This window comes from Helicoverpa zea, chromosome 31, assembly GCF_022581195.2.
Source record: "Helicoverpa zea isolate HzStark_Cry1AcR chromosome 31, ilHelZeax1.1, whole genome shotgun sequence".
Lineage (NCBI taxonomy): Eukaryota > Metazoa > Arthropoda > Insecta > Lepidoptera > Noctuidae > Helicoverpa > Helicoverpa zea.
Genome location: NC_061482.1, coordinates 14,802,950 through 14,825,529, shown reverse-complemented (window position 1 = coordinate 14,825,529; position 22,580 = coordinate 14,802,950). Strand labels below are relative to the sequence as shown.

At 36.5% G+C, this 22,580-nt stretch overlaps 1 protein-coding gene across 1 annotated transcript in view; it reads left to right on the top strand.

Moving 5' to 3' along the window:
- LOC124645110 (protein nervous wreck-like) overlaps positions 1-22,580 on the top strand; it is a 120,754-nt gene that overhangs the window by 65,097 nt on the left and 33,077 nt on the right. Inside the window, exon 3 of the mRNA XM_047184856.1 lies at positions 11,613-11,698. Coding sequence (XP_047040812.1) covers positions 11,613-11,698 — 86 coding nt within the window. The remainder of the gene's footprint in view (positions 1-11,612; positions 11,699-22,580) is intronic.

The following is a 22,580-nucleotide window of genomic DNA, read 5'->3' as shown; positions in this document are numbered from 1 at the left end:
TTGTAATGTTTATCGATTTATGTATCGATAGTTTCTTCTTTTGGCCTTCTCCCTGCTGCGTTCGAGTCGGGTAGGAACCAGTTTAATGTGTGTTTATTATTGATTGCGTATTTAATTTCCTCAAGACTTTTAACAGGCTGAGTACAACTACAGTACTTACAGTACAGTAACTGTAATTACAGCTACATTTTGGAAGTGAGCAGTGTGCAGCAACTGCATGTAAGCGGTCGATATCTGAGGGCGACTGCACGTGTTGCTGCTGCTTCGATCCAAAACGATTTCATATAAATACCTACATACAAACCAATAGCGCAGCTACAGCTCGTATGGTCTGCAGTTGCAGTCAACAGCTCAGTTCCAAAATGTACCTTGGGAGTCAGACTTTATGGCTTCTGACTATCCGTACCTATAGGTATAACGACTGTCCAAGATTTACGAGATCCAAAAGAGCGATCGCGCCAAGCGTTGCTTAATTTTTGATCGGTCAATCCATGTACATATGTATCACACAGCCTTGAGCTACTCGATACTGCAACACTTATCGATATACGTATCGATACATCGGTATCGAGTTTGTTCGGAAATGGGATGTTGACACATTATTACGTGTTGATTCGTGTACTTTTAACTTTAAACTGAACTGACGTTCCTCAGGAACGGTTCCTGTTTATCGAGATCTTTGATTGTTCAGCAAATATTGTAACCGAATCGGACTTTTGGTCGAATAATGTTCGGCACTTTTAAAATATCCCTTCATTTTGTTTCAAAAATGGATAGCAATTTTGTGGTAATTATAGTCAAATTGAGTGAACATAAACTTTGCAAAAATTGTTCCAAAACCTGATGTGATGAACTCGATTTGATTTTCACAAGGTTATATAAACATAGATAAAATCTTATCTTTCCGACAGCACATTATAAATCACACAATTCACTCAGCAGGTACCATCACGAAACTATGACTAAATCCTAACTGAAATCCTCAATTTCGGTAGCACTCCTCATCGCTTCTATTTCTATTTTCGCTATCAATTTGACAGTCAAATGATGAAACTGTCAAATCGATCGCCAAAAATGGTGCTCGCGATGTCGAGAGCTTTCGTAATTAGCCCGCGGTCACAACATACCACAATGATGACTGCATATATTACTGCCGTTTCAGTTCCGATGCAAATACCTCATAATCGGGACTCGAATAGCAGAAATTTATACACAAAGCCCGTGCGGCTTTGATCAATTGATGCTTTAATTGAGCTTAAATAGACCAGCTAAAACTGTAGCGTTGAAGGTAGACATTTTCATTCACGTTCAATTATGAGTAATTGTATTAAATGAAGAATAAAAACCGGCCAAGTGCGAGTCGGACTCGTGCACGAAGGGTTCCGTAAATTACAGTTAAATCAACCTATCTCAAAAACTATAAGAGATACTTTGATCAAACCAAAAATCGTTGAAAGAGTTAATTAGCATGCATCACCTCTATTTTTTTTAGAATTTTATACCCCGTAGTTATAAAAATAGAGGGGGGGGGACATACTTTTTACGACTTTGAGAGCTGATATCTCAAAAACCGTTCACTTTAAGAAAAATGTTTTTTAGAAAACTTTATATCATTTTAAAAGACCTTTCCATTGATACCCCACACGGGTATGTACATCGAAAAAAAAAATTTCATCCCTCAGTTACATGTATGGGGGGCCCCACCCCCAATTCTTTTTTTTACTATTTAGTGTCATATTTTTGTAGCGGTTCATACAACACATATTCCCATCAAATTTCATCACTGTAGTACTTATAGTTTCCGAGTAAATCGGCTGTGACAGACGGACAGACGGACAGACGGACAGACGGACATGACGAAACTATAAGGGTTCCGTTTTTGCCATTTTGGCTACGGAACCCTAAAAATGGAAAAGCCAGCGTTTCATACTCGAGATTTTCAGCACAAAGCATGTTTTAGTAAGAACCCACATGTCCTAAAAAGTGATAGGTAATTTAAAATTATCGTCATCCTTCAGCCATCATCATCTGCCTAGCCTTTTCCCAACTAGGGTTCCAGTATAACCACTTATAGACAGACTTAGCCTCAAGCTCTTTTTCATCATCCTCCTGCCCTAATCCCAACTTTATTTGTGGTCGGCGCAGCAAGTTTCCTTCTTCCACACTCTTCTATCAGCTGATATTAATCTGTCAACTCAGTTCATCAGAATTTAAAATGTTAATTTGAAAACGAAAATTGACCCTGGAAGCACATAATTAAAATAAAGCTAAGTATGATACGCAATAAACCAACCGTTGTCCATGATATGATTTATTAGTGGCATTCGCTGGAAAACAAGTAAATTAATTAATTAATATTCTCTTTGATAAAATATCGTGGTAACAATTGTTCGGTGAAATTTCGATAAAATTCACAAATACATTTGAAGTGCGCAATCAAACGTCAAACGAACACTTCATATTTGGGAAATATTATGAGAATAAACATTATTATTAATATGTTTTGTGTAAAATATTCCGATACAGACAAATATTGGAGATCATTCACGTCAAGGTTGTAATAGTTGGTTATTGTTCGAGTGTAGTGTGTTTTCACATTAATTAAAACACAGTTGTCACATTGTACTCGATTTATTGACTTACGCTTAATTATGGTGTAAACGTTTTAAGATTAGAGTCAAACTTAAATTTCATTACACTTTCAATACGATCATGAATATCCTTGTAAAAATATTTTGCACTTTATCGCTATTAAAGATATTTCCAAATGAATGCAGTAAGAATACGTTTCAATCAAATAATAATGTTTTGGTAAAACTAAACTAAATGATTCGGTGGAAAAACCTGCCCAAAACTTAGCTTCTCATAAAGTTATATCCCTTTTTTATTGATAACAAAAATTAGAAATAAATTTGAGCAAATATTCAAAAGTTTCCCTGCCCATACAGAATATTTTCACATTGAAAAGCGCAGCGCAGTCTAGCCAAGAATGAAGGAACAATGCTGAAAGTTCCCACATCTCTGGCTATGAGTATGTATGGTGCATTCATTACTTCATAGACACGGAATTCCTTAACTATGCTCTGCTTTATAAATAGCCTTAGCTAAAAAACTCGTTTTCTAAAAAAGTTGTTTAACATCAACGAAGAAAAACTCTGTATTCTTTGGATGCAATAATTAAAATATTAGGAAAATAATGAGCTATTTTATGACCCTACTATTAAAGAATAAATGAGAATCACCATGTATGATAAAGGATTGTTGATTTCTGATTTTATATGCGGCACCCGAATTACGATATGAGTCAAATAAATATATTATATCAATAATGATCAATGAAAGTGGAAAAGTATCACCTATTCTGATTAAGCTGAAGTTCCACCACCGTAAGGCACTGCGACGCACAGTTCAGACTCGAATATATATTCCTGTCTGGTCTAACTGTCTTGCAAACTGTAAGATTTTGAACATTTCTGAAATGTTCGCAAAACTGCAACCTTCATGCGCGAAATTATGGTAGCAGTGAATCATCTAAAAATTTGACTTTTCTACTCGCGCTTTCAACCGCGTCCCGATATGACTGTTACCCGTAGCCGGATGGTGACAAAAACAAACCTATGTCCTTTTCACGGGTCTAAGCTATCTCCCCTCTAATTTTCAGCTTAAATGGTTTGGCCATTCTTGAGTTATAAAATGCGTATCTAACACGACTTTCTTTTCTTTATATTGACCATACTGTTAATCAATGCCACAATTATTTAGTAAATCGCGCCTAATAATACGGAATGTATCGTTTGTAAGGCATTTGTTTCTGAGCAGCCACACATTGTTCATTGTTATAGACTCCCCGCAGACCTCTTAGACTCCTATTGTTTCACGCTAGTTCATCTCAACCGAAGCTAACGTTTCAAGCTTACTAGGTTTTTTATTAGAGGGTATGGAGGTATGAATTTAAAAAAGAATTAATTTATTTTTTAAAAATGAGTAGTTCGTAGAGTGGTACGTAGAACTGAAGGGGAAGGTCAAAGTATGATTTAAATATTTAAATATATATATAGAAATATTCTAGCGACACCTTAGTTTGAAGTAATACCACATTTTTCAATTTAATTTTTTTTTTTTTTTTAATTAAAGTATTTTTTTACCTATTTTAAAGTTCAATCATTCGACAAAATTATTGTGTGGGTTGCCCAAAAAATAACATAAATTGGGATGTTTGTTTAGATAATTTTCTGATCGCAATTACCAACAAAATGTATGCAAATCAAAAGTTGACAGTTACAAACGTTCTAACAGAGTTCCAATTTCAAGTTGTCCCGTAGCACGCCTACGAGCTACGCCGTAGCCGTAGCAAGTTTCTGTCGTAGCATCGCGAATTGGATCTACGTAATATTCGACTGACATGTATTGCAACTTTGTTCAGTTGAGTGTCACTTGGCGTGATTGCGTTATACAAAGTTCTATATGGCTTTACTATGGTCCTTGGTGCATAATTTGCATTGCAGAGTACGAGTTTAATAACTAAATTTGAAAATAACCTGTGGAAAGTTGGTAAATAGACAAATTTCTAGTGGTATTTAAAAAAAATATATTTAAAAAATTTAAAACCATGAAAACGAACACAAAACAATTTTATAAAACTATTTGAAGCACAGTAGACTTGAGCTAAACTCACCTGTCATAGTTGCTTGAAATGTTTAGAGCGATTTTATATAAAATGTTTTCCTTTAGCCTCCCGGCGAGCACGCGCTGCGAGACACCGCCTCGCCGGTCATGATAGCCTAGTACTTTTCAGTTCATTACACAACTTTGAGAACTTGTTTTGTGTTTAAAATATAACTTTTTTTAAATATTACTAACCTATATGCACATATGAAACCTGCTTAGGTTTGGCTGTGCATAAGATAGTGTATGTTAATAAGAAAAAAATGAAGAATTAAGTCTGCTTATTTCTTAAGAAATTTCTTCCAGCAGGCCCGCTAAGGCAGAATGAAAATAAAATCGCTTTTTCCATAGTTTCAAAATAATAGAAGGTATTATATACCTAGGACCAAACCTGTTAACTGCAACACAAGAAAATTTTATTATATTCTTGCTTGTGACCGCAAGAATCCGTCGGAGTCGGATCGGATTAAATGCCTTTTGACACGCCAGCCTCACTTGAAAGGCTGACACTATACTTAGTACATAAGGATTTGTGGATGTAAGAGGATTGAGGAAATAAGATGTCTCTGCTCACTGATACAATTTTATAAGTATACTGAAGAGTATTTTCGCTGACCTAAACTAAGTAAAAATTATTATCACATTTTTTATTTACGATACTCCTAGATAGTGCAAAGAAAAACTATGGGGCATGATCAAAATACATAGACAGTCCTTACAGATATTACAGATTTATTACTGACTTATAATTCCATAAACTCTCACTAGAAAATGATTTTATGTAGAAAATACTTTTATATCTCCAATCCTTTATCGAAACAAAACATTTCTATATCTATAACATAAAACAAAAGAAAATATCGTAGCAAAACTATTCCCCGAGATACACAGCAATTACAGAATTACTGGCGTAAATAATAATCAGCACAGCATACTCGTGACGTCTACACGTGTGCACTAATTGCCTTAGCGCATATATTCCTGTTCCCGGAACATTCTCCCATTGCCACGTGTTTGAAATTTCCAATACGTAGAAAACGTCGGCGAAACATGTTTGTATTCCTAGATATTGCGAAGTGCATGCGAGCCTGCGGCTTTTGGTACGTTCATTGCGTTTCTAAATATTTGACGCCTGTTAGCGTATGCTATCCTGGTATTTGGTATTGGTAATTGGTGATAGTTTGTATAAATATAAACAACGGTTAGGTTGTGTATATTATTTTGTTTGAATGTGAATGAAAAGTTTTAACATAAATATTGGAAATAGTTAGACTTTTTTCAATTTTCTGCGTGAATTATTTATTGTAAATGTGAAAGTTTGTGAGAATGTATGCATGTATGTTTGTTATTCTTTCAAGCAAAAACGGCTGGACCGATTTGGTTAAAATTTGGTATGTGGATAGGTGATACTCCGGATTAACACATAGGCTACTTTTTATCAACACACCACTCGGGCGAAGCCGCGATTGGAAGCTAGTTATTCATAAAGCAGTATTCAAAGCTCCTTTGAAACTAACACCAAGTGTTTGTTGGTAGAAACGTCGAAGTTTCCTGAGTGAGGGCCGACCAAATCGAGCTGTTTCCAAACTATCGTTGTATCGAGTCTTGTGCTACTCACGTACTTACTGCAACTGTTGCAATTGAGGCAGTGCCGGCTTTAACTCTACTAACGCCCTGGGTGAGATTTCTACGGCGCCCCCAACTGCAATTCAAACCCATACGAAAAACAGAGACATATGTAGTTACCGATTGCGCGAGCGATGCCAGCGCGAATTTTTTTTTATAGTTAACAAGTCAAAGCAAAAATTACCTAAAATGTAGCCCAATCGTACATAAGTTATTGCTGGTTGGTGAATGCATAAACACGGGAACCCTGGTTCTAATTGCGCGAGCGAAGCGAGCCCGAAATTTTTCGTTATATTTTAGAACTCAAAACAAAAATGACTTAAAATGTAGCCCAAACGTAGATAACTCTTTGTTGGTGTTGGCGCCTATGAATTAAAATTTTGGGACTTAAAGTAGTACCATAAATAGAAACTAGAAGTTACTTTCTTATTAATAAAAGGACTTAAAAACGCTACCTTTTTGCTAGGGTAGACAAAAAAATTTTGACAAATAAAAACAACTATAAAGTGAATCAAGCCCGAAAAAGCTTTTTTGAGATTGGATCACTAAAAGTCCTTAACAAATATAATAAAAGCCGGCTGTGAAGTAAAGAAGCCGCGAGCGAAGGGAGCGCGAATTTTTTTGAGTATTGGGACATTAAATTAAAAGTAGCTATATGTGAAAAAAAATGTAAGTGTAAAGCAAAGAAACCGCGAAAACTTTTGAGTTTTGGGATATAAAAGTAGAGTATCTAACGCGCCCGGCATTGTATAACAATACATTAATTGAAATTTTTGGTCCAGGAGCGTACCACGGGGCCCCTGAGCCCGCGGCGCCCGTGTTATACGCACACCATGCACCATAGGTTAAGGCGGCCCTGATGCTATCCATACATTTGGATACAGTTCTTGTAAGCTGCGATCTTTGATGAAATTTAAAACAAAAATAGGAGTAAAATTCTGATCAAGGATTGGTTGGGGGCTCCTGCGGCGCCCCTTATGTCCGGCGCCCTGGGCCGTCGCCCAACCGCGCCCTACCCTAAAGCCGCTACTGAATTGAGGCTTTTGGGTGTAATAATGAGTAACGCATTCGAAGTTACTTACATAATTTCGTGAAATTAGTAATCTGGGAAATAGGGATTTATCGATGAGGTATTCGATTACATCATCTTTCATCTTACCTCTAGTAGTTGCTTTTCCGCGGTTTCACTAGCGAGATGTGAGGACTACAGTCGGTACTCAAATACAATAAAGTCTATATTACTCGGGAAGAGTGTAGCTTTCCAACAGTGAAATAATTTTTCAAATCAGTTTAGTCATTTATTTCTTCAGGGTACAAACAACCGAAAATGTTACTTTACGTATTTCTTTTTTAAGTACGGAACTCTAACATCGGTCATTGGTGTCTAAGTATATTGTAGGTCCCTGTTGTCATTGAGCATCCTTGGCAGTCGTTACGGGTAGTAAGAAGCCAGTAAGTCTGACACCAGTCTAACCAAGGGGTAAAGGGTTGCCCGGGTAACTGGGTTGAGAAGGTCAGATGGACAGTTGCTTCTTTTAAAGCACTGGTACTCAGCTGAATCCGGTTAGACTGGAAGCCGACCCCAACATAGTTGGGAAAAGGCTCGGGAGATGATGAAGTACGGAACTCTAAAATGAAAAGATAAAAAAAAACTTATCTTATTAAGTCATACACATGTTACGCGCGATTAAATCGCAAGCATGCGTTTCCTTATAAACTTTTTGATATTGTAAGTTAGTGTGCCGAGAGATTCCGAGCTCGAATGAACAGTGACTCACAATGTTAGAGTATGCATAGTAAGTTCACTTCGCATTTTATATGTTGCATTTTACTTTTAATATATTTTATTTATTTTAACGCGTGAATAATTTTTGAATATTCTGGTGCTGGTTACAAATTCAGACGATAAATTCTAATTGATCAAGTGACAATTAATCAAGTCTGTAAAAAAAAAAATTTTCGTTCCGACTATATCAATTTAAGGGACATACCGTCAGTTGCTCAAAGCTCCACTAAAGTTAAAGCTTCCTTAAATCTATTGCTTTGTCAACAAGATAAAAAGTGTCAGAAATAGATTTAATGAACCTTTAACTTTAATGTACATGGAATTTGTGGTTTGTGCAACTGACGGTTTACTTAAGAAATATTTTTAAAACGAATTATTCCTTGAGTCAGTCTACATGAAGAAAAGGCACAAAAATTTACCTGAGATGACCAATTAAAGGATGAAAGCTTTTACACAAATAAAAAATATTCTATGGTCGCCAATTCAAGCAACGATAGCCAGCTTTCAAATATTTTCCTAAAAAACCATCGGGCATTTAGATCGGCTGGATAGTACTCGACGAGTTGTGAATATGAATAGAAACCATACGGCTGACCACTAGTTATGTCGTTACCAAATTTTTTTTTTTTGTTCATCATTTTTATTTGTAGGTACATGAATTTTATTTACGCGTTGTAGAATTCATTGGAGTAAGGCGACGCTTCTGATATACGTCTCTTCCAATTTTCTTTTATGAATATATGGGTTGAATCAACTTGTAGCTTCAAAGCTCATTAGGTACTAGTATATAAGGTACACTTAAAGAGTATAAGTGGAATCGAACCCGCATTTGCGTATTCACGACGCTGACGACTTTACACCACTATACACATACCTCTATGATTTTTTTCTCAATTCGATATTATAATTACCTACTCCGCTATTAATTTTTATTACAAAGAGAATTTCTGCTATTAAATTAAACATAGCTCCACACCTAAGTAATTAGAAGAGATTTTATTCTCATTAAAGTCAGGCGATATTATACTTGCGCGTTTATCTCATAATTACAACCTTAGGTCTGCGTGCAGTCTGGGAAATTATTTAACTTATTTATAAATCTCTGCGTCGTAACTTTAGTTAGGATTCCTTCCGCTGCATATAGAAGTTAAGTTCTATGTATGTAAGTTATACGTCGCCTTGGGCGTGGGTATGAATGACACAAACAGTTTTAAAAACTGTATGTGTAAAACAGATGTTTAAGGTACCTAAATTTTGCTTATCTGTACATAAAAATGTCATCAGGTCATCAATGTCACCTCTGTATGGTAAAGAACAACATAGTCGAAGAAGCATGTACTTAAAAAGACTATAATTGGTAATCAGCCTTAAGCGAGCGCGGTGACTTACGCTCAATCTTGCCTAGAGTCTGTGCCCAGCAGCGGTACATTAAAAAGGCTGGTAATGATTAATCGTTCGTATCTTTGTATGACTCGGCGTCATGACCACTAAGTACTGAGCGCTCCCGACGCTTACGCAGCTTACGCATACAAAAACAATGTGCACGTACATTTACACACACAAGTATTACCCACCCGCTTTCGTTAGATAAAACATCTATCTATACTAATATTATAAAATCAAAACTTTGTTTGTTTGCTTGTAAAGGATAAACTCAAAAATGTTTAACCAATTTTTTAAATTCTTTCACCATTAGAATCCTACATTATTTACGGGCAGTAGTTCCCACGGGACGCGCACAAATAATATGATAACATTCTCAGAACCCTTTAGTAAGTAGCTACAAGTAGTTCTCCTACTAATCAAATAATAATTGGATATGAGCTAATACAATATCTTTTCCTTACAAAGGAAGACCGGATTTAATATGAACGTGATTACAGATCAATAGTATGTTGTGTATATAGAGATATATGTATAATGAGTATACCACGGAGGAAGGAAGGGTAGCGGAGATACCATAAGGAAGGTAGATGCCTTCTTGTAGGTCATTTAACATACCGTAGGCATGATCAGTTATTAGAACTAATGAGTAATTGGGTTCCTTGTCAAATCAAAACCAATCAGGCAAAGATTGGTCTTGATTGAATAACGTTCCGCGTTTCCCGAACACCCGCATTTTGGCGCGCTACGTTTTTAGATTTTGCGAAAGAGATTTTGTTTTATGACATCTCCGCTAATCATTTCGTTCTCCATGGTATATACACAGAGAAAGATATTGTTGAGTACTGAGTTGTAATCAGTCTTTGTAATATTGCTTCAGTAACAATAGCTCTCTTTGGAAGTACTCCACCCACGTCGTACTGTTTTCAAAACAACAGTTAAGTATATGGCGTGGTGATTCAACGTCTCGAATAATGTACCTCAGTAGGTACATTATTGTCACACATACATATACAGTTGTCACGGGTTTGCTTGGCATGGGAGTTAGTGTATATGAGATTGTATGTTTGTAAACTCACCCACAACATATACAAAATTATGTTTTGAAAATCTGTGCATGAACGCAGGATACATTCACGAACACACAAAAAATAAGCGGTCTAATTGAGAACCTCTTTCTTGAAAAGTCGGTTAAAAATGTCAGCATTCTTTTAGTCTCCAGAAAAGTACAAGAATTATTAAATTACTGGAACCTTTAACAGACCCAAACCAGTAGGCCTCCTGTCTTCAATACCTACAAGACATATCGATATATTGGTACAAGTGTGAACATAATGAGCTGATTACACAAACTACAAATAGTTAATTAGTTCATTGACGGAGTTTCTGTCTGGCGTGTAAAGTGGTTTCACACAGCATTGATAAAGGCTCTCCCAGACTTGCTCCACTGGGTACGTGGGACGCGTCAAAGGAAACCAGTGAAGTGTTGACTGCACGATCTATCTATATCTAGTCTTAATAATATTATAAATGCAAATTTAAGCTGTCTGTCGCGCTTTAACGCAAGGATTAGTGCATCAATTTAAATTAAAAGTACGCAGATATAGACCCTTATAAAGGAAAATAATTTCAAAACTATGATGAACCATTTTTTGTACAGTCCATGAACCGAAATTAAAGAAGAAATAATATCTTAGGATTAACAAAACATATACATATTTCACAACATATATTTCAGTATGACCAAACCTTTTTACCGACAGTTCAATATACTTACTATCATTAGCTGAGCCTTTTCCCAACTATGTTGGGTTCGGCTTCCAATCTAACCGGATGCGGGTAAGTACCAATGCTTTACAAGGAGCGACTGCCTATCTGACTTCCTCAACCCAATTACCAGTTCAAACCAATACTGGCTCCTGACTACCCGTAACGACAGCCAAGGATGTTCAATGACAGCCAGGACCTGCAGTTTAACGTGCCATTCGGAACACAGTCATTGGTGTCCAAGATATACTTAGAAAGCACATACACGCTTAGAAAAGTTGCATTGGTACTTGCCGGACCTGGAATTGAACTCTTACTTGAGAGGTTGGTTTTACTTCTTATTTTCTTAATAAACTTACTAAATAAATCTATATTTTGTCCACAGGCACTGCTGAAGATATCTTCAGCATACCTCAACAAGAAGATCCCGAACATCCCTGACATCAAGGTGGATGGCGCGGAGGAGAAATGGTGAGTACTTCACTAAAGTTCTAACTTATCTGATCATGTCAGGTTAGGAAGAAAAACATTAAAATGTAAGGATATATGTGTAAAGTTGTAAACTGCTTACTTATCGGAATGAATAGGTATTTAGGTACCTTTAGGTTAGGAAGAAAAGACACATTTAACTGTTGGAATATATATAGGTATTAATTGTAAGTTAAACCTCTGGAATAATCGTCTAAATAAAATATCTAGTAGGTACACGAGACATTTAATGAATCTGGATTTACCTGGCTATTTCTATATTGTGTTTTGACCAAACGTATGGAAAACTAGAGTAATTATCCTATAACATGAGGCTTCATTCAAATCATTTTAATGTCTCTATTACATTTTATTATGTAAACAGGTGTTCATACCTTACTTATTTTCCCTAAAATAATTTAATCAATAGGGATTGAATGAGCATTCAATCGTTTGGTGTAAACGTGCCCCTACTTGAAGTGACTTTACTATTTTATTCTGAACAAACATTATCTAATACACTCAGAAATGATATCAATTGTTAAATACAAATAGTGTGAAGAAAGAGTGCTCTGCACAAGAACACTGACTATAAGGTAATGTAAGTAATTTTAGACGAGATAATAATGTAACATTCTTAAATCACGTATGTTTTATAATGTGACACTCTAATTTGTTCTATCTTTGCATTTAAATTAAGTTCAAATTAGAGTAACGAGCAAATAAAATTCAAAATTTCACTCGCATTAACACAACCTTCCTTTAAATTAGTTTATTCGTGCTAAGTTTACAACTTAACAAAAAGGGAAAGATTTGTCATCCGACAACCAACTCTGGTCTAACGACTTAAAGTTCAATTTTGGGTGTATTTAATTATATTAGCTGAAATGAATCTGAGCACGTGCATTTCACTCGTATATTAAATATGTATAATGTGTGTTCAGAATGCTGGCGTATATTATTTGCGAGTCCTTTAAATTGCATAGATTTCCATTTAATATGAGTTATTTCTTGAAAGTATATTGGATTTTGTGGTAAATAATGTCAGTTTTTTATCAAAATTCGAAGTTGTTTTTCTGTTGATCATAAATATTCAATGTAGGCGTCAAATACGCTTTGCGCAGAACTATGGTCAATTCAGCTGCTGCTCAAATGCTTCGCTTTGCTAATATGCGAATGTTTTGTAAACGAAATTGCTGAAAATTTACTCTGACCTTAAAATTCAACTACAAAAAAAAACGAGACTTTGTACTGCCACGCAGTCTGATAATTTGGCCCATCAGAAAAGTGTGTACATGAACCGTAGAACCACGAAATACTTCAACACACTTTGTAATCATGGTGTATCATTCCAATAGCAAGTTGACAATCGCTCAAAATAAATGAATACACTATTAAGTTAGGGTGCATCTACACGGTGCATGTAGCTGGAGCAAGTTAACATGCGCAAGTGACAAGAGCACGCGAGTCGCTGGACGCGCATGTTTTTAAAATGCATGTAACCTGCGCATGTACCTTAACATGCGCAAGCTACTTGCACCGTGTAGATACAACCTTTAAACAAAAATATACCACGCACTAGACTATACAATTTCCACATATGAATATGCCACATGCCACCTACACATATCGGTCATTGACCCTAAAAAGGCATTCGATGTGAATTCCTCACGTTTGTCGGAATATCGTGCGTTGCTTAATTAAGTAATATTATTTCTAACGCAATTAGTATTCATTGGATTATTTTGTTATTTATGAACTAACACAACTACTTATAGTTCTAACGTTACAGGCATTTGTCTTTTCAATAGGTATCTTAAAAGGTATATTTTTATTATGTGTCACATTATTGAGAGACAGATATTTACATGATCTTCTTTTTTATTTAAATATTTATATGTAACCAGTATGTAGGCTTCATCTTGCTTTGTAGCCAAGTTATTTGATGTCGGCCCAATATATTCTCCACTCTTATTCCTCCGAGTTAACCGTCATACTGACATCCAATCCCTTCTCATTTATGTCAACCTTAAGAAATCCATCCATCTTTTCGTCGGTCTACCTCAAACTCTTCATGCATCCACAATCATTTTGCATTTGCAAATTTTTCACCTCATGGTATCCTTACCCTTGCGATACCGAACTTCTCAGTTTAAATACAGTAGTGCAGACTAGTGCCATCTATCAAACAGCACTTCAATCAACTGCATTAGAACTAAGCCTAACGTCATTCTTAGGTCTTAGAGTTATTACACACTTGACTTCTCACCACTTTTCATAACCCTTCTACTATAAGAAATATGTAAGAAACTGTTCTAACACTAGATCAAGCTTTCAAAGCACTATCAGGTTCTATATTCAAATGCGAATTTGCTATAATAATTAGCATAATATTTTGCGTCTTAAGACATTCTACGTTAGTGTGCAAGGTTCTTCAAGACAGCTTTATGAATGAATGATGCGATGCAAGACGTACGTGAGTGTAGTTAGTTCAGCCCCGTTTTATTAGATGGCGCTACTAATGCCAGTCGTAGCATGCTTGTAGCATTCACGTAGCACGTGCTACGAAATGGCGTAGCATCTTTTTATCTCAAAAAGTCTCTGTATTCATGAAAGATGTTTGGAAAATGTGTTATTATGTTCATGACCTTCAAAAACCGTTGCTAGTGGAAGCTAAGAAAGTTGCTAAGAAATCATTTCAAGAATTCGCATTAAAATTATTGAATGTATCCTCCACGTGGAGGACACGAAGATATTTGGCCTTCAAAAGTATTAAAAATCGTTGAAAAATATTCGATATTACAACGACAACCTTGCATCGGGATGACATGAAAAATTCCGGATGTTTGATGAGTGCGAGGTCGGCGCTCGGCCGTGACCGACAATGCTGATCTCAGTTCAGGGCTGAGATGCCACGTCACTCTTAAACTTCCTCCGTTTCACTTGTATGAAGGAAACTTGCATATTTTATTAGTTCTTTAAAATGCAGCGTATTCTTTACTTAATGTTCTCCGGCCTTGACTGAGATAGAACGACTGACTGAGGAGAACGTTAAGATAATATACTGCATTCACCGAGGTACCTATTACACTTTTTGTAACTTGTAAACAATAGAAGTATATGTTGTATGATATAAGTATATGTATGAATTAATAAAAAAAACACTATAATACATGTAGTTCATAGTATCATAAAATATTTTATTCATTTTGATCCAACAGACAAACTATATGTATAGTTTTGTTGGACATTGTATAAGTCATTGAAAATTAAAATGTACCGCTAAGAACAAATAATAAATAAATTATAAATGAAATAACAGACTCCCACGTTCAAAACAAACAACTTCATCGTGTGGCTGTCACAAAAATTGCTCCTTTAAATATACCTTGCAAATATGATATTTATTTATAGAAAAGCATCTTCAAAAGGATAATGGAAATCACGAGCGAGATGTTGAAACGATTTTTAATATCCGCCCTCTCGCCTGCAAGTTACGTTCAGAGCATTCGGCTTGAAATGTGAATGTCACGCCAGAATTTGTGCATTTACATCGCATATTTCTGGTTTGTTATGAAATTTACTTTATTTCGAAGTGTATTTTTGAAGAAAATATATTTTAAAATTGGTTCTAGTCATGCCGCGTGCTATAGAAACTACGTTAGCTATCAGGATAAAAAGTCTTACGCGATAAATGGGCTATGTAACAATGAAAGATTTTTGCAAATAAACAAACAATTCGGATTTATAATTTTAACTTATGTTAAATAGAGATTTTGACCTCTAAGCGTTATTTTTAAGATATTTTTAAACTAATAGTTCTATTTGCTGAGAGTTAAATGCTAATTTTCTTAATTCAATTTTTATGCCCACTTGGACTAACTCTCTTTACCCATGTAAAGAGAATTCCTTGCCGATAAGTCGCCCACAGTCCACATTTGTAATGTGGCAATTTAAATGTTATCCTGAAGTCACAAAATATAAGTTTGCATTAAGATAAGGTAGACATATCTCCCCTTTGGGACGCGTTACATCATTATATGAAACAATGCATTTGCATTTTCTCATACATTTTCTATTCTTGAAAACCAACTTACAATATATCTCCATTTCAATTTATCTCAATACAAAACTTTAACATTGTAAAAATCCGAATACTTTCAGAACTAGGTAACCTTTGAAAATGCCAAAACTATCTAACATAGACAAATAAGTTTGAAATTCTGAACTGACTTTTGACTTATAATAAGTTTTGATTACTTTGGAGCAGATGGAGAAGATTTTAATAAGTTTCGGTAATGAGAAAAAAAAACGTAGGTACTTATAAAATGAACCAACATTAGGCATTCTTGTACTAACTATTTTTGTTTAACATTATTTTCTGCGCATTTGTTTTTCATCTAGTTAACATTACGTTTAAACTATTATCGGAAGCTAAAATTGGTAAAATCTAAATCTTACCTCACTTATCTGACTTTCATAAGATATGAGGGATTTCAAAAATACTCTCGAGTTCCAATTAGTAGGTAAAATTATTTGACACATTTCCCCACAAAAGCTGACCTATTTTTAAAAAACCAGAGACATTTTAGTCTTTGCCTTCTATTCTAAATTCAAATCTCCCGATTTGAAAAGCAATCGAACATGCGGATCCAGTCTAATGGAACTACAAATATCCATTTACAGGTGACCACGCTTTCATTATTCAGATATCATTGGCCAGTCCGTGGTGTGTCCATAGTTGGTCCTAATTTTAGGACTCCGCGGTAGGATGCCTCCGATGAATGAATGTTGATCTGGTGTGGTTTAATGCTGGCAATAATAGTTGGAATATTTTGAAAATGGAAATATTTTGACTGTAAATTGTAGTTTGATAGAGTTTTTATGTTATATAGTGCATTTAAGGATAGGTACTTACTGGAAGGAACTTACTAGTTTTTATTAGTAATGATATACACTGTAGTTCCTTGTAATTATTACGTTATTAATAAATAATTTAGCAGAAAAATACACAATACGATTTTATATATAAGTTATTGAATAAAAAAACAATTTGTGAAGCACCCAATATTGAGCTAGACGTGGGAATATTCTTAGAAATAACAATGTTTTCATAACAATATAAATAAACGTATAGTATTAAAAAGCTAGTTTCTATGATATTATCAGGTCCCATTTTTCCACGAGGCGACTTAGTTTCTTCGTCGCCCACTACTAACCCACAAATAGAATTCTTAGGAAAGATACTAATAACTTTGTTATGATTTTACAAAATAGAATATCTAAGAAAATATTCTTTATTTTCTTGATTTAGCAAAGGTTTTTTCCCATCATAACAAGTCCCCGCCTTCGGGAAAACCCACGTGAACCCACGGCTAGTACTTCTCCTTTACACAGTTATTATCAAAGGAGGTTTATGCCAGAAGTACGTCAATAAAATCCCACACGTGAACTATTTTGGTTTAAGTTGTTTTTCATTTTTGAGGTTTAAGTACATACCTAGGTGAATCAAGTCTTACCGAGACGTATTGGGTGCCCGGGTAACTGGTTTGAGGACGTCAGATAGGCAGTCGCTCCTTGTAAATCACTAGTACTCAGCCGCATCCGGCTAGACTGAAAGCCGACCCCAACATAGTTGGGAAAAAGGCTCGGGAAATGATGAGGCACCTATGCAGGCGCATCTTACCCAATGATGTTAATGGATGCAGACATATGTAGATATAGGTTCAACGACTTTTAGTACATGTAGGACATATTTTTTAAACCTATAAGGTGTTTAACTTATCGTTTTATGATGATCAGCATTGTAAACTTAAAGTAAATTATCCAATGAATTAGCATTCAGTCAACCTTTATTATAAATATGATTTTTTGAATTAAGCTTTATGCTGAATTAGGAAAGCCTTTTTATAGTATTTTTTAATATTTTCTTGATTGATGACAGATTCCGTGAAAACGGATCTTCAAATAGATTTCAATATACTTAGCCATTACATACACAGCTCGGCGACAAATTGATACTACGTGTATTGTCTCTGCTCGCTACGGGCCGTCGTTATCGACACAGGACAGATCTCGCCAGCCCTGGTTAGTCTATGTCAGAAGGTTTACCTGTCGATATCTAGATCACAACACTATTAGCTCTCGCGTCTAAGCTACGTGACAGTCTGCTTTGAGGTAGGCACTATCCAGGATTAGAAGCGGTTAGGGCGAGTTCAGAACTAGGGCTTTATTCACGCCTATAATGTCCTTAGTCATCACCACATACATCATACGCGTTTTTTTTTTCGTTGCGTCCACATCTGGTGAATGCGCTGTAAATGCGCAGCTCGCGGGACGTTCGCGAGCTGTCCGCGAACTACACGCGTGCTTTTTTGTTCGAGCCTTGCGTGAGTTTGCGTTAAAGAGACTAAACCACCATAGACCATTGCCGTGATTGCACGCGCTCAGCTGCGCATTCGCGGCACATTCACCATATGTAGACGCAACCTTAGGCGTTCTCTACCTTAGACCTTAAGTCCGCCAGTGTACATTGTGCAAAAATTATAAATAAATAATGTAGTTATCTTCATGTGGGTTGTTCTAATTTTGAATAGTATGTTATAGGAACTTATGCTTATAGAATCTTATGAGCACGTCAAAGTTATGATATGACTTTGACAAGTGCCTTTTCTATACGCGTTGCCTAAAATGATCTAGACGCTTGTAATATGAGAGTCTGGAATAGCCCTTCGGGTTATTGAAACCATAGATTTGGTACTAGCTATGTAACGTGATTGTATTCCTAGTGAGTTGCACTATTTAACTATAACGATAGCTAAGGCATTACCAGCCGCGTAAAAATATATATACACAGTAATTAAGTATGAGAGTGGTTTGTTTATCATTATAGTTAGTTATAGTTAAATTATGCAACCGACCGTGTATGCCAAAAATTAAACAGGTATAAGTTATAAAAGAAGAAATTCCGACGTATTAGCAATGTCAAAATAAAACTTTTAAAAACTATGACGACGAATTGCAAACCTCCTCCTTTTTGAGGAGTCAGTTAGAAATTATAATTGCGTTGAGTTCTGACGTTTAAATTAGAACTAAGTAAAAGCAAGAGCCATTTAGCTGAGAGGCTTGCTAACTGAAAAGTTTAGAGGACCTGGGAGCGATTTCTGAAAGCGGTGCCACTGACCGGAGGGTTCCACATAAACCTAATACGAACTAAAGAAAAACAATTGAAAATGGGATTGACGACTATTATTAACCAATTATGAAATTAATATTAGACAACGGTGAGCTCAATATGCAGCTGGAGTATCCCAAGTTTATGCACGATGAACTGCCTAAAAATCTGAACTAATTATAAAGCCGAAGAGTTTTTTTTTTGTGAAAATCCTTCGGTGCCAAAGGTTTCTCTCATCGAGCAATTCTATAAGCTACTTTTATCTGGGCATACGTAATCCTGTTGAGACACGGGAACGCTTACTTACGAGACTGCTTGCGGATGCTAAGTAGTATTAATTATTATTTAATAAAAACTGCTCACGTCTCACAATAATTCAAACAACTACAACTCGTTAGAACTTAAGGTGTTATAACTAAACGCCTAAGTGTAAACTTTAACATGATTCCACGGAACGCAAGTACTTAGTACTTAGAATTCCACTTTGCGCAACTCACGCTTGGCAGCCTCATCTCAAACCAAGCCCCTTGAGGACTTAATGACAAATATGCAATATCGAGACACTCGAGTTCGTAATAGGTTATGACAAGCTCAGTTATATCGATTCACGGAGAACAAAATGACTAGCAGAGATGTCATAATGCAAATACTCCTAAGAAAGCAACACGCCAAAATGTGGGTGTTTGTTGGACAAGGAACATTACTAGCTCCACCATTACACGCTTTCCTTAGAACCAGCCCATAATTTTCAAAATAAAATCACCAAGACCAATCTTTGACGGTTTTTTATAATTGACAAGAAACCCAAACGCTTTGTTAGTTCTAGTAACTGATCACCTTACTTTGCTTGACCTACAAGAAGTTGCCTGACCTATCTTCTTTGTGGCATCTCTATATCTTTCCTTACTTAGTATAGATGATATTAGCATTGTAATATACATCAAGATGAAGCCTGTTATCCAAACTAATATTATAAATGCGAAAGTAACTCTGTCTGTCTGTCTGTCTGTCTTTCTGTCTGTCTGTCTGTCTTTTCTTCACGCCTAAACTACTGAACCGATTTGTGTGAAATTTGGTACAGACATAGTTTGAAACTTGAGAAAGGACATAGGATAGTTTTTATTACAAAAAATAAAAATAAAATTTATTACGGACATACAGTGCCATCTATTGGTCAAATGTCGAGCTGTTCCTATGCTCCGTAGATAGATGGCGTTAATCGCGCAATCCATCAGAAAAATGTAAATAAACAGTAAAAAGGTGTAAAAAAATTAATATTAATATTAAGAAACATTCATAATCTGTAAAGCCTAAAATAATAGAAAATTTGCCAATGGGAGAAACAGTCTTTTTTTCCTTTTGAACTGAAATGACAAATCAGTAGAATGATGGGAAAATAAGGGAAAAATAACATTTTCGCCTTTTTCGATCGGCAATAACGGCTTTAATGCCCTAAGTGAGTATACATCTCTTAAATTGAAACGCAGAGCTCATTCTGTTGATTTTTGAAGAGTTCCCTGGGATATCTTCCACATTTCAGACTGATCAAATTTATATGGGACCACACTGACACTTTACTCTTTCAAACACAAAAGAATTTCTCAAATCGGTCTATAACTGATATGCCTTAATATACATAAAAAAATACGGTCAAATTGAGAACCTCCTCCTTTTTTTGCAGTGGGTTAAAAACTTTCTGCTCAAAGTAAATTTACGGACGAAGTCGCGGGCAAAACTACCCATGCTAAAAATGCGATAATAACTCTGTCTATCTGTCTTTCCGTCACGCCTAAACTACTGAACCGATTTGGATGAAATTTGGTACAGACATAGTTTGGAACTCGAGAAAGGACATAGGATAGTTTTTATCCTCGACTGACTTTTATCCTGACGACCTCGATGGCGCAATGGTCACCATGCCGGACCGCCGAACCTGAGGTCCCGGGTTCGATTCCCGGTTCGGTCGACATTTGTGTGATGAGCATGCTTGTTGGCCGTGGTCTGGGTGTTATGATATGTATTTATAAATATGTATATATGTAGCTATATGTAGTTTATCAGTTGTGTTAGCACCCATAACAGAAGTTAATAAATAACTTACCATGGGGCTAACCGTCCGTGTGTGAAAAAGGTGTCCCGACATTATTATTATTTTGTATGTCTCTACCAGACCTCGGGACTATAGAGTCCCGGATTTTTGGGAGGCGAACGTGGGGCCGAAGCCAACACGCTGAAGCCCTTTTGAGACAACTTTAATGAAATGGTGACACAAAGCCGACGATTATCCCTGTATACACTATAGAAATGTACCCAAGGACAATCCCCGGTTCTGTGCTAAACTATTGCTAACTGTGGATGAAAACTACTTGGGCTATTGTGATGGGATGCTAATGGACTAGGAATGGGGAAACTACGGGAACTATGGCACCTGCCGATGACAATGTATTAAATACATGTAAAAATGGCAGGTGGAGACTCGCCACCTCACTTACTGGGCCCCCGGGAATCAGTCGCTAAATCGCAACAAGGGGGCAACAGGTACATGAGGGGCTGAAGGGTGAGGATACCTCGGCGGACTTTAAACGCAGATCACGCGCTCCCTGTGGGTCCAGCATCACCGGCCCACTCGCCACTTACCACGAGGCACCTACCCTCCGAGTGGGCTGCTAACCCTGCTCTAGCGACTCCACTCTGACCGGCCGATGAAGGCAAGCCAAGAGGCGGGAGACCTATCCCCCGTCATGCTTCACTCCGGCAAGCCGGAGGTGGGGGACAGTATACTCTCCCTGGAGCACTCGGATATATAGCCCCGCGGGGTCGCTACTCCCCGTCATCCGCCTCAGATGCCCTGCGGGGCTATTATTATTATTATTATATCCCAAAAATCCTGCGGGAGCGGGAACTTCTCAAAAATCCCGCGAGATCGGGAACTATGTGGGTAAAACCAAAAATCTGCCAGAAGTCACTATTCCACGCGAACGAAGTCGCGGGCAAAAGTTAGTATTGGTTATAATGAGTTTTATTGGATTGCTGCTTAAGACCATTTGTGTTCACAATATTGATTACGACAATTTCAATAATCATGGCCATGACAATTAGTTACCACATAAGGAGCTGGTGGCTAAGTTACATCCGTACAGGTTGATCGATCATAAGATTAAGGGTGCATCTACACGGTGCAAGTCGCTTGCGCATGTTGAAGCACTTGCGCAGCTTACATGCACTGCATGCACCGTGTAGACGCATCCTAAGCAACGCTTGGCGCGGTCGGTTTGCGGAAGAATGACCATCTACTCTCGATGACTTCCTATATAATTCAGAAGCTACTTAAAAAAATTGCCTATAACAATTTCTTGAGTACATCTTCCCAACCTAACCAGTTCAACGGTTTTGGTATTTATACCAATATTAAGGATGGGTCTGTAATCAAAATTAGGGATGTTATTGAATATTACATGTACTCGATACTTACTCGATGACGTTAATTCGATTTGGAGCTAATCGAATACGTTTGTGAATTTATTGGATTGTGTGATGAGTTGGTATTAATTACGGTTTTGATTTATTAGAATTTAGGTATATCGACGTTTCAGTCATTGAGTTTGAAAAGGTTTTGTATGTTTTCCAAATAAGACACTTAAAGAGTGGCTAACTTTCTTCTAAAAAAAATTAACTTTGTTATTGATGACAAATGCATGATAGAAAGATTAG